The following is a 16824-nucleotide window of genomic DNA, read 5'->3' as shown; positions in this document are numbered from 1 at the left end:
CGCTCATCAGATTCAATTGGCCACATTATTAATTCCCAAACTTTCATCACTTTTTTTTACAGACGCAATACGTTTGACTATTCAATGATTGTGTGTGTGTGTGTGTGTGTGGTTAGCCTCTAGTCTTTGTCTGTGAAAAATAATCCGGGCTTTTCTGCAATATGGGTCATATATCTGTGCAATGGGTCCAAGAGAAAGAGATATGACGGAGTCACACAACATAGTTTGTCAAAGTGTCTGTTTGTATTGGGAAATTAAGATGCCGGTGGTTTATCACACTCGAGAGGTTCGTCCTACAAATGTCGAGCATTACTCAGTCGCACATTTGAGACGTTCATCTCTGGTGAAATGGTAAACACAGAAACAGACCCACTAGTGACAGATGGCGTGTGTGACCTGCAGACAGGGCAGTGCAATGTTCCCGTCTAGCGACTGGCATATGTTACTGCAGTCAAAACAGTCCACTGCAGATTTGATTGGGAGTCAGAAAATAAGCTTGGAAGTTCATTTGATTACGTAAGAAAGAGAGACAGGGAGAGAGACACATAGAGACAGACAGACAGACACACCCACACACACACACACACAAACACAGGATTAACAAAAGAACACCATCTGTCAGCCCAACTCCAGCCCACACAAAACATCCCATTGAAATACAGTGGAGGATCTGTACTCTACATACCAGCACTAGAATAGGCCAACCAGCCAATCCTCCCTTCCCCATAGCAAAACTTTTTTTTTAACAGAAAATGAAAAACAAGCAGTTCTTATTGGACAAGTTCATGTAGTGCTTCCCTGTTTCACTCTGTTTTCTTCCGTTCTGTGATGTATGAACATGACCCTAGCCTATCTAATGGGTTTCAGGAAGGCTGGCTGTGTGTGGTGTGCTTAATGCCTGGTAAACTGTTTATCCGGCCTGATCCCACCCCTATCACAAGACTCCCGTCACTTGACTACCCTCATTGCCCACCCCAGGGCACTCTATAGGGAGTTATGGATAATGCAGTTACTTTCTCTGCCTCTCTTTACTTCGTCTTCCGGTCTTCCTCTTGCGCTACTCTTACTGCAAGTATTTCTTTCTGTCTCTTACCTACTCTTTCTCTTTCTTCGTCATTCTCTGTCCGTCTGTCTGTTTGTCTGTCTCCCTCCCGTTCTCCCTTTATTATCTCATGCATAAGCTGAAAGCATAAGTTGAATGCATAAGCTTTTCAGCAAGAAATACTCATGTATAAAATGCATCATGATATACTGTAGGTTACACATACAGTGCATCCTCTCCACTGTTTTTACTGTGTCGTCTGAATCCACATCTGTGGGTGTAGCCTTCATTTTGGACATGATGTGTAACTTGCCTTGCTATTTTTGAGTCGGTACAATATAAATCACCGCCACCCTACATGTCACATTTAGTTGTTATCTTAAAAGTAAGGCCTTCTGTGTAAATCCATGTCAGTTTAAGCACTACATGGTTACCATCCAAATTACATTTGGAGAGTTTGGGGTGGAAAACGTTGCTCCCAGAGTCTGGTTGGTTAGGAAGAAAGAGGACCAGAGATAGATGGGGAGGTAGATTGAGGGAATTTACAACTGACCATCTGAGGACAATACAAATGACATCTGGACACATTGCACTTTAAGAGAGAGAAATAATACAGTGAGACAAAACAGTGTGGTTGACTGGGAGAGAAAGATTGAGAATTGGATGGATTGGATTGGATGCTGACTTGGAAGGAAGGAAAGAGATACAAATATATTTAATTTGGGTTTGAATGGAACATGCTACCTATTAACTGCTAGTGGAGTTGGTAGAAGAGAGGCTGGAGGTATCAGGCAGGAACATTTACCAAAACGAGAGAAGAGTTTGTAATATTTCTAAAGTGCCCAAGAATCAACTTCTACAACTTCTATGATGTCTTCTCCACAACTGTTCCTTCTTTTCCTGTGCTGTCTTCCTTTGGCAGGTATGTAAGAAAAGGATGGAGATGAGAAAGTTTGAGGAAAAGAGATAAGCTTGATAATGCCTAAGAATACTCAATTCAACAAGGACAACTAACTTTTTAGATTTGACCCATAGCTCAATAACAGGAGAAATGCATTGAGATAATAATTCTACATGATCTAGTCAACCCGGTCTCAGAGCATTTTGTATTATTCTGTATGTAAATCCGGAAGCTCCATTTACCTTTGGTATGGTTATGTAAACCAGATGGTTACTTAAATTAAGGCAAGGTCAAAGTGGATGGGTGGGCTTATAACGCAAATGTCTAGCAACCCAAAGGTTGCGAGTTTGAATCTCATTCCAGAAGACATCAGCATTTTAGAAACTTTTCAACTACTTACTACTTTTTAGCTACTTTGCAAATATGCAAATGTTAGCTAACCCTTCCCCTAACCTTAACCCTTTAACCTAACTCCTAAACTTAACCCTAACTTTAACCCTAACCCCTAGCCTAGCTAACGTTAGCAAGCTAGCTAATGTTAGCCACCTAGCTAGAATTCGTAACATATTGTACATTTAGAAAATTCATAACATATTGTAAGTTTGGCAAATGCACAACATATAATACGAATTGTTATTCGTAACATATCATATGAAATGGTTAATGGACACCCATAAATGAATACATAACATACGAAAAGTAACATATTATACTAAAATTAAGTGTCTTGGATTTACATACAGAATAATACAAAATGCTCTGAGACCAGGTTGCAACCATTAAAAAGTTTAGGGGAAAATAAATATCTTTAGTCCTGAGTTGTCTTTTTCCCCCACCTTCATACCCCCATTAGTATGATGTACATCTTATATTTGATACATAATCCCTTTCTTTATTAGCAACTCTGTGCTGTTACACGTTTCCTGCCATCTCTCCTATGGACTGCCTCAAGTTCCCTCAGGAGTGTCCTGCCGGACAACGCTGACGAGCTAGCACAGCAGTGGAGATGCAAGGTGAGTGCAGGCTGTACGTTTGTGTGTGTGTGCATGCTTGCGTGTGTGTTTGCATGCGTGTGTTTGTGCATTTGTGTGGGCATTGGAGACAGTATTGGGTTTCCGGTGGAGGTGGCATGACAGAAACTATACAATAATGGTTCATGATTGTGTATTGGATTGGATAACAAACTTGAGTGGCACTGCAATTGTGTAATGTTAACTAAAGTTGAAGAGTTAAGTGTGGGAGATGTTTTATGGCCCACTATGCCTGCCTAGCCTTGCCTTCCTGCTGGGTATTCACTACATAATATGAGACAAAAGGCTAGCTGAAAAGGCCAAACGTCACCACTATTCTCTCAGCAAGCCGGTTGTTAGCTCCCTAATGCCTGTGATGCCATCAAATTATCTCTAAAAATAGCCAAACGCTAAGTGGGTGGGACACAGGATTCTGTGTTACTCTGAGGATAAGAGGAAAGGGACCGCTCTGAAAAGTATTTTTTTGCCACATAATTTGATTGAGGTCAGTAATTTGCAGTGATTGAATGTATTGTGTTAACACCTTTCTAAATGCAGAGCTGGTGTGGTCTATCCACTGACTTTTGGTGGGCCAATTGTATGCCTCTTAGTGTGACAGTAATACATCCCAATGTCTGTCAGTCTAGAAATTACACTATCATCTCCTCTTGTCTCTATTTCAGTCAGTGCACTGACAAGTAGGCCTCGACTTACTGAAGTGAAATATACTGAATACCATTGAAATGACCCTTTTCCTCATCTGTAGGCTCCCTGCATCTGGTCCTGTATGAGAAGAGCTGTGCCAGTCCCTCTCAATGTGGTTTATCTGGGGAGAAGCACGCTGCATGCCTGAACTTCACCTACCAAAATTACCGCTGTGACACGGACCTGTGCAACGAGGCTATGGCCCATGCTGCCCCCATCTGGAGGGGAGGTGCACTGTGCATCCTAGTTATTTTCTCTCTCATACTAAGCTGATATCCAAATGTATTGCATTTTATATGTACATTCCTCATCATACAGTAACATGCACAACATATACTGTAATGGGGTGAATCCCACTAACCAAAACAATCTCATTATAGACATAGACAATTTGACACACTGACAGTGCCTTGTTTACATGTAGGCTTAGAACTCACATACAATACACACACACACACACACACACACACACACAGAAACACTCACAGATGCATCCTAAACAGTAGTGCACAGTCACAGTCACATGAGGGTAGAAATTAGTCATATGTCTATTGAGACATATCACAGTGTTAAAATGACAATGAAACTAGTGGCGAAACATAATCCATATGTTGATCAAATCTGCATTAATTTATAAGAACATTTGTTTAAATAAGGGTTAATATGACTTTCTAACAATTCTACTTTTCTATGGTGCTATATTTAGCATAACGGTTGAAAAGGGATTGGCAGCCATTAATAAACAAACAAGTAAAGAAACAGTAACCAATTGTGGTTTTATTTTGACCGTCTTTTCAGGATGATTAAAACCTACAAAAGAAATACTAAGTCTGATTGTCATTGACTCAATGTACACAACATAATCTAGGCGAAGTGCTATTGCCTTCGAATAAAATTGAAGGTAAAGTAAAGGGCTGAAATACGTGGAGGAAAGAATGCATCAAAAGTTAGGAAGAAAATAAACAACAAAAATGAAGATGGGTCTTTAAAAAAATAGGATGGGTTTGAGGAGGGGATAAAGATGGAAAATAGATATGTATGAAATGGAGACGTAAAGGTGGATAATACATTAAATAATAATTAAAGACGAATGTAAAAAGTCCCTGAAGTCATCACTAATCTTACAGTAAAAGGAAGTTCAAAAAAATAACTGTTACAAGCTTCAGTAAAGGAAAATACTAGAATACAACAGGCAACATTGAAATGAAGACTTGGTCTCTTTTTGACAAATAGTTATGACAACAGGACTATAGACAATTGACCGGTAAAAGTAGGTCCATAGAAACCAAATAAAATCCATAATATAAAGGATTCAGTCATGTAAAATAGTAATGGGTTTTATGAAGATTTTTCTTATCTATCAGCTGTGGAGGACATGTATGGGTTTTAAACTACAGATTCATCCCATGGTTTGATGACTCAACTGTATAAAATAGCTGACATAACAATGCCAACTCAGATGCTAAATATATTGCAAATGACATCTTCATGTTTGTACTATTCAATAATGTGAATTGCACTTAGTGACTGTCTTACAAAACCTTACCCTGGAAGACATACAAAATATATAGGTTCTGTCTTCACTAAGCTGTTGTAAATGTATGTCATTATCATGAATGCACCATTATCAGTCAGGCTGAGAGCTCTATTCAATCTGTATCGCTGAATCGTTACAGATTGTGCAATAGAAATTCAAATGTAATTTCCGATTGAGCCGGCATATGCAGCATTTACCGTGAATGCAGTCTCCACTAACGTGGTAACATTGCCTTTGAATTTCAATCACGCTGTAACGCTGACCACTGACCTATGGATTAAATAGAGCCCAAACAAATCTGTCCAGTTCTTTCCCAGGGGACTGAATTTCAAGTCAATGTGATATGGATTACTTATTCAAAGTCACTACACACTACAAAGCCTTAGTGCTGAACGATTAACTGACATTTCGTTTTTTTCCAGTTTATTAAACAACTAATGAACCAACGTCGGTTAAATTACTTGAATTCCATTTAGTTAGTCAAATCATTCGGAAATAAATGATGTCAAGAACTATGTGGGACCCCGGGCTGAAGGGAGTTGTTTTCATTTAACAAATATTCAACATAGTTCAGCGCAGAAACGTCATAAATAATTACAATGACCACAATCCATTGCGCCAGTTTTCCCCCAGCTCAAACAGATCAGAGGAAGAGGCCAAACGAGAGGTTTCACTTTCGCCTAAATCTGTCCACAATAAACCGAATGCAATGCGCTTGGAATGATTTACGCTTGTCGTTTGCCTTCCCGCATTTGCGACGACTCTCATTATTAGGGCGGAGAAATTAGCATCTCGTCATTGTATACAGATCTCAGGACGGATACACTTTTACGCATGCTATGTTAGGTTAGACACACAGACTGAATAGACCACACGAGAGAGGAATATACACAACACAACGACGAGAGGGACAGAGACAGTTAATGAAAGTATGCCTTATCTACTTTGAAGATCTAGTCAAATGATTTCGTGAGAAAGCTCTGCAGCATACTTAGGCAGGCTAGCTAAATAGGATGACTAAAGACAGTATAGTATGGGGAGGACGTAATGTTACATGGCCTGGCTGGGTGATTCCTACTGCCTGAGCAGAGATGAGATTATTACTTTAAGGAATTAAAATTAATAATGTAATCCATTAAAAACGAAGTAATATACACATTTTATTATTTCATTGTAATTTTCAATTTTTCTATTGACGTTTACCCAATGTGGACCTGATCAGAGACAATGGAATATTTTAAATGTTTTGGAAATTCAATGTTTACTATTTTTGGCTTTGGAATTTTCATTAAAAAGCTCTAAAATCATTGTAATGTCATTATTTCATAATGCATTTCATATTTAACAAAAATAATCAAAACCAAAATTAAAAACCGTGATTATTATGCATTAATAGAACCGAAAACGAATGACCTGAAAAAGCACTAATTGCTCAGTACTACAAAGCACAGGGGTTCAAAGGTGTTTAAACAACTTAAACAACACCCAGCTCGATAGACCTGAAGTAAAAACCTTTCATTTGTCTCACTAAAGGTTCAAACTTCTCTTTTTTCAAGTTCAAGTAACCATATCAAAAAGTACAAATACACAATCCTGTAGCATTCTCTCTTTGAAGATTTCAGTTTCAGTTATCTATGCAATGTGCATCTCTATTTTTAATGAATGTGACGTTTATGGTTTAGTCATGCGAGGAGCCGTGTGCCCGTCTGCATTACATCCTGTAGTTTCCCCTCAGATTACAGTGAAACATGTGACTGAACCGGCTTGGTGTTTCAAGGCCATACAGAGTCAAGTACTTTAATAACCTAAAGTTCACACAAAGCAGCAACTATAGCCACATTACTTCGTCTGGAATAACTCAACTGTCCTGCAATATGAGCCTCTCACAGTTTTTTTTATAGTATAAAAAATATCCTTCACTTTGAATGGGGGTCGATTACTAATAGCAAAAGAGCCTTACAATGGGGGGGGGGGATATAAACTTGATTAACCCTTCACAGCGCTACAAGGGGGAGAAAGGGGAAGCCGAGGTCTGCTGAAATCATTTCCTGTGTTGGTAACTGTACAGTGCTGAGAAACCCCTCTGTATAGTATGCCCCAATGTACTATTACATGCCCAAGACCTGCTTTCCTATTCCCTGAACCTAATCTCGGACCATTTAGCATGTATAAAACGACTGCTTCAAACTGACCATGTTAAAGGCGGTTCGCCCTGAACAATATATCAACAGTGTAATAATATATATGTAATAATGTATAATTATGGACACACCTATAATAGACCTCTCTCTTTCAGCTGCAGGTAGCAGTTAAACTGGTATGTGTGTGTGTGTGTGTGTGTAATCACAACAGAAGAGCAGTTTACGGCTTGGCCAAGAGATAGAAGCTAATAGCTGGCAATGTATGGAGTGCAGAATTAATCATAGTGACTGAACACCTTTAGTTGGATGCTACCATATGTAACCTACTGCCCGTGTATAGAACTTTAACTGTGTGTAACTGCCACTGAATATACGGTATTAAGAGTGGATGCGGCATGTGACAAAAAGGGAACCATAAACTATAAGTCTCAGTTTCACAAACTCTTAAATGGCCAATTAAATGTTTCCAACTTGCTACGCTGTTGAATAATATGTGTGTCTGAGAGAGTGCATGTGTGTGTGAGCGCATTAGTGTGTGTGTATGCTGCCACATGTACAGTGTGTGCGTAGGTGAGTGTATAAGATGTATTCACTGGTGTGTGAAAACTGATGGAATCCCCTTCTCCTCCTACTTAAGTGCTTTAGCCACGGCTGAGTAGGCGATGTGTATCTCTGTGTCGTTGGGGCAGGTAGAGGAGAACTCCTCGCGGGCGTACGCAGCGTCCAGGTACCGCCACAGGTTGGAGAGAGACTTGGGGATGGAGAAAGTGCGATACTTCAGACACACAACCTGAGGATTGGACAGGCAGAGAGAAAAAAAGAGAAAGAACGGAGAGATACATGTAATTTCCCCCCACTGCAAATCATCCTGTAACATTGCTTTTATTCATACTGTCTCTACATGCAAAGTTCTAACTAAGCAATAAGGCCCGAGGGGATGTGGTATATGGCCAATATACCACGGCTAAGGGCTGTTCTTAGACAAGACGCAACGCGGAGTGCTAGGACACAGTCCTTAGCGGTGGTATATTGGCCTTATATCACAAACCCCAGAGGTGCCTTATTGCTATTATAAACTGGTTACCAACGTAATTAGAGCAGTAAACATAAATGTTTTGTCATACGGTACCCATGGTGTACGGTCTGATATACCACGGCTTTCACCCAATCAGCATTCAGGGCTCAAACCACCCAGTTTATAATGTAGATTATAGTGTTCATAGTGCGGTCTGTAAAAAGTATGTGGACACCTGCTCGTCAAACATCTCATTCCAACATCATGACCATTAATATAGAGTTGGTCCCCCCTTTGCTTCTATAACAGCCTCCACTCTTCTGGGAAGGCTTTCCACTAGATGTTGAAACATTACTGCGGAGACTTGCTTCCATTCAGCCACAAGAGCATTAGTGAGGTCGGGCACTAATTTTGGGCGATTAGGCCTGACTCGCAGTCGGTGTTCCAATTCATCCCAAAGGTGTTCGATAGGGTGGCGGTCAGGGCTTTGTGCAGGCCATTCAAGTTCTTCCACCAATCTCGACAAACCATTTCCGTATGGACCTTGCTTTGTGCACGGGGGCATTGTCATACTGAAACAGGAAAGGGCCTTCCCCAAATTGTTACCACAAAGTTGCTAGCACAGAATAATCTAGAATGTCATTGTATTCTGTAGTGTTAAGACTTCCCTTCACTGAAACTAAGGGGCCTAGCCCGAACCATGAAAAACAGTCCCAGACCATTATTCCTCCTCCACCAAACTTTACAATTGGCCCTATGCATTGGGGCAGGTAGCGTTTGCGAAGCATGATTCATCACTCCAGAGAATGCGTTTCCACTGCTCCAGAGTCCAATGGTGGCGAGCTTTACACCACTCCAGCCCTGCTCTTGCAGGGCAGAAAATTTACGAACTGACTTGTTGGAAAGGTCACATCATATGATGGTGCCACGTTGAAAGTCACTGAGCTCTTCAGTAAGGCCATTCTACTACCAATGTTTGCATGGCTGTGTGCTCGATTGTATATACCTGTCAGCAATGGGTGTGACTGAAATAGCCGAATCCACTAATTTGAAGGGGTGTCCACATACTTTTGTTTATATAGTGTATTTTATCCGTATAATCTGATTAATGTGCCTGTCTGTATATTCTGTTTATTGTGGCAGGATCATTTCAGAGTCAAATTCCTGAACATGCAAATGTCTTCGGTGAATAAAGTTTTTTCTGATTCTGAATACACGTGGCTACTGAATAACCAAAATAAAAGTAAGATCCAAAAAAGTAAAGACAAGAAAAGTAACAGTTATAGCCAATAAATGTTTATAGTCCAAAAAGGAATGAGCCCATTGGATCTTTGCAGTTCGCACTGAAGTTAATGTTGTACACGTGGCAGCATTTAGCTCACAAGTGGTCCACAAACCCCAATTAATACTGATTTGATTATGGACTTCACACTAGGCCACAAGCAGGGCTTAAAACAAAGAATTACCTTGACGATGTTCAGCTTGGGCAGCAAGTTGCAGTCGGCCAGAGTGAGGTCCTGCCCATCCAGGAAGGGGCGGGCGGAAGAAGTGACCTCATCAGCACTAGTCTCGTCAATCTCCTCAGGAAGTGGTGAGCCAAGGTAGTCATCTAGCTTCTTCAGGGCCTTGAGCAGGCCTTTCTCTAGGTCTGACCACACAGAGAACACACAAAGTACAACACATTTATTAAGACGGACACGTACATAAACAAACTGTAGTACGCGCAAAGCTAAAGCTCCTCACTAGTATCATCAAGTAAAGCCTTTAGAGAGCTCCCTGCAATTATATTGAAACAGGAATTGAATGTGCTGCACCATGAAACAATACACAATACAAAGGAAATATGACTAACACCCATAGAAATATAATTACTTTAATTATTTGAACAAAAACATAATTGGACTTGAGGACTTGAGGTACAGATGTAAATTGCTGAGTTAAAGAGTAATTTAAAATGACTCATTGCACATGACAAATGCTTATCTTAGTGTGTACTTTTCACTGTACTTCTGAAAGCGCTGCTAAAAATACAAGACCACAGGCAACCGGTTTGTGAAGAGACGCAAGGCTCAGAGCATAATGCCATTAACAAAGACACTCCCTGCTGCTCTGGAATACAGAGACAGATTGTGGGAGTTCTTGCAGGTGCTTGTTAACACACAATAGTGTTTCTGTACATGAAAGGGTCGGGCTCAGTTCATCCTGAGTTGTCATTGTCACTCACTGTCATTGAGCTGGGGGTTTGAATTCTTGATGTAGGCCGAGAACTTGGAGAACACGTCCAGGCCGGCTGTGTTAGACTCGGGGTTCCTGGAAGCCATGCGGGGGTATCTGGGGAGAGGGTGGAGGACGTATTACAAATTTGCCATCTAGCAGACCTCCGTCAGCAAGTTACCATGGTAGAAAGCATGTTGTCTTCAGAGAGGAACACAGGAAGTAACGTTAAACACATAAAGTACATGCAAGGACAGTACATAACCTATCAACATACTTTACAGAGGCAAACAACACACACAAATGATTATACAAAGGAAGCTAAGCTTCTCCTAAAGTAAATTGAAGGAAATTGCCAACCTTATATAATTACTTTTGTCTATACAGAAAGAATTCAAATCATTCCAAATAAGCAAGTACACCAGAAAGCATGGTTTGGCCCCAGATGATCATTAACTTCATTAAAAAAAAACAAGCTGTGGATTGTTCTAAATCACAAGTGAATAGCCTACAGTTGGAAGGCCCGCAATTTGGGCACTGCGCGCATTTAAATACCAAATAGATTATTGTTGTGTTATGACTGTCAGCGAAAAGCAGCTAAAATAGTGCCAGGCATATCACTATATTTCAAAATACAATTGCTATTGCTGGAAAGAGAAGACAATAAAAAGTCTCTAATCTATTTTTTTGTTATCAAAATTCTCAATTTGAGCAAACCAGAGCCTTTCTTATTGGCACCAGCAGAGAGCATCCTCCTTATCCCAGGTGAGTGCACATATTCACTCATTAGATCAATGCAACTAGAACCTTTGTTTTTGGACAATCATTTCCTCCTCCAGGTTAGATGGCCATCTGTATAATTTATGTCTCCCCTTTTCGTAGGCCTAGATTAGACGCCTGCAGACAAGGTCGTAATTATTGATCTGTTTGTCAGCAGTAGCCTATACTTTTTGTAACCCTGTACTTTTTGTTGTATTCAAAAATATTCTGCTCATGTCTCCAGTCATACAAAGTTTAGTAGAATTGAAATTAAATGTGTTTATAAAAGGCCACATTTTTTCCTGTGAAAAGAAAGGGGAAGAAACGTATCTGATATAGCCTATAGCCTAGGCCTACTCTGCGCCACAACACGCTCAGCGATGCATTGAAGGGTATTTTTTGCAAACAGTGATTGAGTTATACTATTAGCCTAAATGATAACTATCCAATCTAGTCAGAATAGTAGGCTATCTTACATAAGTCTACAAATGCGATGATAGATGCATGGAATGCTTTATTATAAAAAAAATGTGCTTCCCCAAACTTGAAATTCACGTGCCACCTATAAACATAGATCTGGAAGGATATGGAACTTAGCTTGATGCAAGTAGCAGCATAACTGTTTGATGGTTTGATCAGAGGATGGAATAAGAATAGAATGATGGAAGGAGTGATTACTTTGGAGGGGACAGGTTCTCCTCCAGGAACTCTTCTATCTTGTTGGTGTCGGTTTTCACCTCCGTCCCATAGAGCAGGAAGGGGGGCTGAGCACCAGGTGCTAGGTCCTTAAGGATGTCTGGTTTCCTATCAAAAGAGAGAGAGAAATGATAGAGGGAGAGAGGGGAAACAATGACAGCATTAGAGTGAGTGAGTAAGTAGCTCAGACATGTGCAAATGTAATATAAATGTATATGTAATATAAATGTATATGTAATATAAATACAGATTGATAGGCATTAGACAGACCTCTTCATGTCCACGGTGGTGACGTTGAACGTTACTCCTTTAAGCCACAGCACCATGAAGAGGCGCTGGGAGAACGGACAGTTGCCAATGCTCTGGCCATCACTGCCTGCCTAGAATGGGATAGAAGGCCACATATTATGGTCATTCATCCGAAAAAGAAGATCATATACTACCCAAGAGAGATCGGGGAAGTCAAAGAGTGATTACCCTCAAAGAGGGTAATGTGTGACAGAGCAGGGCTGTGGGTCTCTTGAAATTTGAATGGTGGGAAAATGAACAGGAAGTAAGTATTTTAAGCTGCTACCACAAGGACATCTTTCATACCTGATGAGAAAAAAGGGTTCTAAGTCTAGATATTCACACAGAGAAATCATTATAAGAGAGTGAAAAAAGGGTACCCTATCTTTATATTGGACCGTGTTTTCCTCTGAATGACCACACCCCTGGGCTGCTCTGGCCAGCTTATGAAATATACACTGAACAAAAATATAAACGCAAGAATTTCAAAGATTTTACTGAGTTACAGTTCATATAAGGAAATCAGTCAATTGAAATAAATAATTTTAGGCCCTAATCTTTGGATTTCACATGACTGGGAATACAGATTAGCATCTGTTAGTCGCAGATACCTTAAAAAAAGGTAGGGATGTGGATCAGAAAACCAGTCAGTATCTGGTGTGTCCACCACTTGACTCATGCAGTGCGATACATCTCCTTTGCATAGAGCTGATCAGGCTGTTGATTGTGGCCTGTGGAATGTTGTCCCACTCCTCTTAAATGGCAGACATCGTGTATGGCGTGATGGCGGTGGACGAATAGCACGACATTGGGCCTCAGAATCTTGCCATTGATAAAATGGAATTGTGTTCATTGTCCATAGCTTATGCCTGCCCATATCATAACCCCACTGCTACCATGGGGAACTCTGTTCACAACATTGACAACAGCAAACCACTGGCCCACACGACGACATACACAATGTCTGCCATATGCCCGGTACAGTTGACGTCCGGATTCATCTGTGAAGAGCACACTTCTCCAGCGTGCCAGTGGCCATTAAAGGTGAACATTTGCCCACGGATGTCGTTTACGACGCCGAACTGCAGTCAGGTCAAGACCCTGGTGAGGACGACGAGCACGCAGATGAGCTTCTCAGAGGTTTCTGAAATTCTTCAGTTGTGCACACCCACAGTTTCATCAACTGTCCGGGTGGCTGGTCTCAGATGATCCAGCAGGTGAAGATGCCGGATGTGGAGGTCCTGGACTGGCGTGGTTACACGTGGTCTGCGGTTGTGAGGACGTTGGACGTACTGCCAAATTATTTAAAACAACGTTGGAGGAGGCTTATGGTATTGAAATTAACAATAAATTATCTGGCAACAGCTCTGGTGGACAGTCCTGCATGCCAACTCCATGCTCCGTCAAAACTTAAAACATCCTGGCATTGTGTTGTGTGACAAAACTGCACATTTTAGAGTGGCCTTTTATTGTCCCCAGCACAAGGTGCACGTGTGTAATGATCATGCTGTTTAATCAGCTTCCCTGATATGCCACAAATGTAAGGTGGATGGATTATCTTGGCAAAGGAGGAAATTCTCACTAACAGGTGCACAATATTTGAGAGAAATAAGCTTTTTGTGAGTATGGAAAATTTCAGGGATTTTTGTTGCTAGCTCAAGAAACATGGGATCAACACTTTACATGTTAAGTTTATATTTTTGTTCAGTATAGATTAAGGAGCCTATATATCATATGTATTATCTTAATGTGCATTTAATTAGATTATAAAATGTTCTGGCCATTCAACTGATGTGCCAAATGGGGTACAGCAATAGGCATGGCTAATATGTTAATCAAATATAGCGTAATATATGGTCGCCCTATCTACTATCTTATGAATACCATGAAAACCCTTAGGCCTGCTTTCTCTAGGCATTCAGTCTTCAAACAAATGATGCGAGGGACCAGTGGCAACAGTTTACTTTTCTCACTGATAAGTTATCTTGCTGCAGAAATGCGTGGGTTATAATGACGTTTTAGTAAAATAGATTACATTGTACCACATAATGACATTTTGGCAGCGAAAAGTAATGGCGCATTGTTTACAAAGTAACTTGTCCAAGATATGATTATGCATGTCACAAAATGGATTTGATGACGTTGCTTACCTTCACAAAAAGTTCAACTTGAGGTTGATTTTCGTCACTCATCTTTTTGTTTCAAGTGTTGCTGCTGGAACTGGAATACCTAAAGGAGACAGGACTGATTAGTTTTTGGATGGGTAACGTTAACAACTCGCAATGTGCAGTCTTGCACTAACTTTCAGATATTTGACTAATTTCAATGATAAACATAACCGATGTCGACCAAGGGCTTGGCCGCACTATCTGCTATAGTCAGTCAGATAATTTCGATAGTTTATATAAACTAATACAAACAAGCATCAGGAAAAATAAGGTCTTACTGTAAACCGTTATGATTTAATTAATAACAACCTTTCCACGCGAGTTTGGTGAGTAACAATGTAGTCTAAATTGTTCTTACCTCGCTCACGTCCTGTGTGGAACTTGCAGTTAACGCCTTTTCGGTTTCCCCTCCCTCTGTGTCGCTTGCTACACACTCATTCCTCCATTTCCTGGAAAGCCCACATACAAGTGATGTTTAGAACTCCGTTGTAACCCTAACCAAGCGCCCCGAGCGAATAGCGGTGATAAGAAAGAAAGGCACCCGATTGTGTACGTGAACGAGATGGGGACAGGGGGGTGGGGGTGGGGGTGGGGCAGGGAGACCTTGGTGGTCGTCGATGTCATTTGGGTTATGAAATCAAAAAACATTGTAATACAGTAGCATACCGAAACTGGAGACAGCAGATATTTAAGGATCTGACCCTTAAAAAAAACAAAAAACATTTTCGCCTGAAATGACATACCCAAATACAACTGCCTGTAGCTCAGGACCTGAAAGCAAGGATATGCATATTATTGATACCATTTGAAAGGAAACGTTTTGAAGTTTGTGGAAATGTTAAATTAGTGTAGGAGAATATAACACATTAGATCTGGTAAAAGATAATACAAAGAAAAAAACATGCATTTTATCTGATTTTTTTGTTCCATCTTTTAAATGCAAGATATGGCCACAATGTATTATTCCAGTTTAGGAGCATTTTGGCCACTAGATGGCAGCAGTGTATGTGCAAAGTTTTAAACTGATCCAATGAACCATTGTATTTCTGTTCAAAATGTTGTATCAAGTTGTATCACCTGGTTCACCAACTACTTCTCTGATAGAGTTCAGTGTGTCAAATCGGAGGGCCTGTTGTCCCGACCTCTGACAGTCTCTATGGGGGTGCCACAGGGTTAAATTCTCGGGCCGACTCTCTTCTCTGTATACATCAATGATGTCTCTCTTGCTGCTGGTGATTCTCTGATCCACCTCTACGCAGACGACACCATTCTGTATACCTCTGGCCCTTCGTTGGACACTGTATTATCTAACCTCCAGATGAGCTTCAATGCCATACAACTCTTCTTCCGTGGCCTCCAACTGCTCTTAAATGCAAGTAAAACTAAATGCATGCTCTTCAACCGATCACTACCGCACCTGCCCGCCCATCCAGCATCACTAATCTGGACGGTTCTGACTTAGAATATGTGGACAACTACAAATACCTAAGTATCTGGTTAGACTGTAAACTCTCCTTCCAGACTTACATTAAGCATCTCCAACCAAAATGAAATCTAGAATCGGCTTTCTATTTCGCAACAAAGCATCCTTCACTCATGCTGCCAAACATACCCTCTTAAAACTGCCAATCCTACCGATCCTCGACAATGTCATTTACAAAATAGCCTCCAACACTCTACTCAACAAATTGGATGCAATCTATCACAGTGCCATCTGTTTTATCACCAAAGCCCCATATACTACCCACCACTGCGACATGTACGCTCTCATTGGCTGACCCTGGTTTCATACTTTTCGCCAAACCCACTGGCTCCAGGTCATCTACAAGTCTCTGCTAGGTAAAGCCCCACCTTATCTCAGCTCACTGGTCATCATAACAGCACCCACCCTTAGCACGCGCTCCAGCAGGTATATCTCACTGGTCACCCCCAAAGCCAATTCTTCCTTTGGCCACCTTTCCTTCCAGTTCTCTGCTGCCAATGACTGGAACGAACTGCAAAAATCACTGAAGCTGGAGACTCATATCTCCTTCACTAGCTTTAAGCATCAGCTGTCAGAGCAGCTCACAGATCACTGCACCTGTACATAGCCCATCTGTAAATAGCCATCCAACTACCTCATCCCCATACTGTATTTATTTATTTATCTTGGTCCTTTGCACCCGAGTATCTCTACTTGTACATTCATCTTCTGCACATCTACCATTCCAGTGTTTAATATATTGTAATTACTTCGCCACCATGGCCTATTTATTGCCTTACCTCCCTTATCCTACCTCATTTGCACATACTGTATATAGACTTTTCTACTGTATTATTGACTGTATGTTTGTTTATTCCATGTGTAA

At 40.8% G+C, this 16824-nt stretch overlaps 1 protein-coding gene and 1 long non-coding RNA gene across 4 annotated transcripts; one reads left to right on the top strand and one right to left on the bottom strand.

Moving 5' to 3' along the window:
- The first annotated feature begins 235 nt into the window (after positions 1 to 235).
- On the top strand, positions 236 to 6534 carry LOC110512153. Its single transcript, XR_005041293.1, has 3 exons — positions 236 to 1964; positions 2843 to 2956; positions 3720 to 6534. It is a non-coding gene; the product is annotated as an uncharacterized LOC110512153 (long non-coding RNA).
- LOC110488468 (chloride intracellular channel protein 1) lies at positions 4416 to 14991 on the bottom strand. Of its 3 annotated transcripts, none has more exons than XM_036970909.1 (7): positions 14835 to 14991; positions 14459 to 14537; positions 12291 to 12400; positions 12003 to 12128; positions 10576 to 10682; positions 9818 to 9999; positions 4416 to 8126 (listed from the first exon to the last, which is right to left on the bottom strand). In XM_036970909.1, the coding sequence occupies exons 2-7, from the start codon at positions 14498 to 14500 to the stop codon at positions 7965 to 7967; spliced, it is 729 nt and encodes a 242-aa protein (XP_036826804.1). In that variant the 5' UTR covers positions 14501 to 14537; positions 14835 to 14991; the 3' UTR covers positions 4416 to 7964. The 3 variants fall into 3 exon arrangements, with proteins under 3 accessions (XP_036826804.1, XP_036826805.1, XP_036826806.1); XM_036970910.1 differs by having other exon boundaries at positions 14786 to 14837; XM_036970911.1 differs by lacking the exon at positions 14835 to 14991 and adding an exon at positions 14755 to 14822.
- Between the last annotated feature and the right edge of the window lie 1833 nt (positions 14992 to 16824).

Source organism: Oncorhynchus mykiss, chromosome 32, assembly GCF_013265735.2.
Source record: "Oncorhynchus mykiss isolate Arlee chromosome 32, USDA_OmykA_1.1, whole genome shotgun sequence".
Lineage (NCBI taxonomy): Eukaryota > Metazoa > Chordata > Actinopteri > Salmoniformes > Salmonidae > Oncorhynchus > Oncorhynchus mykiss.
This window is presented reverse-complemented; position numbering and strand designations above follow the sequence as displayed.

What these genes read in the sequence shown, in the direction of transcription:
- LOC110488468 (XM_036970909.1), bottom strand. Translation starts at nt 14,500, where the DNA reads ATGAGTGACGAAAATCAACCTCAAGTTGAACTTTTTGTGAAG. An exon ending in GAGAACCTGTCCCCTCCAAA is followed by an intron (nt 10,683 to 12,002) that starts GTAATCACTCCT and finishes CCCTCTCCCCAG; the next exon opens with ATACCCCCGCATGGCTTCCA. An exon ending in AAACCCCCAGCTCAATGACA is followed by an intron (nt 10,000 to 10,575) that starts GTGAGTGACAAT and finishes CTGTGTGGTCAG; the next exon opens with ACCTAGAGAAAGGCCTGCTC.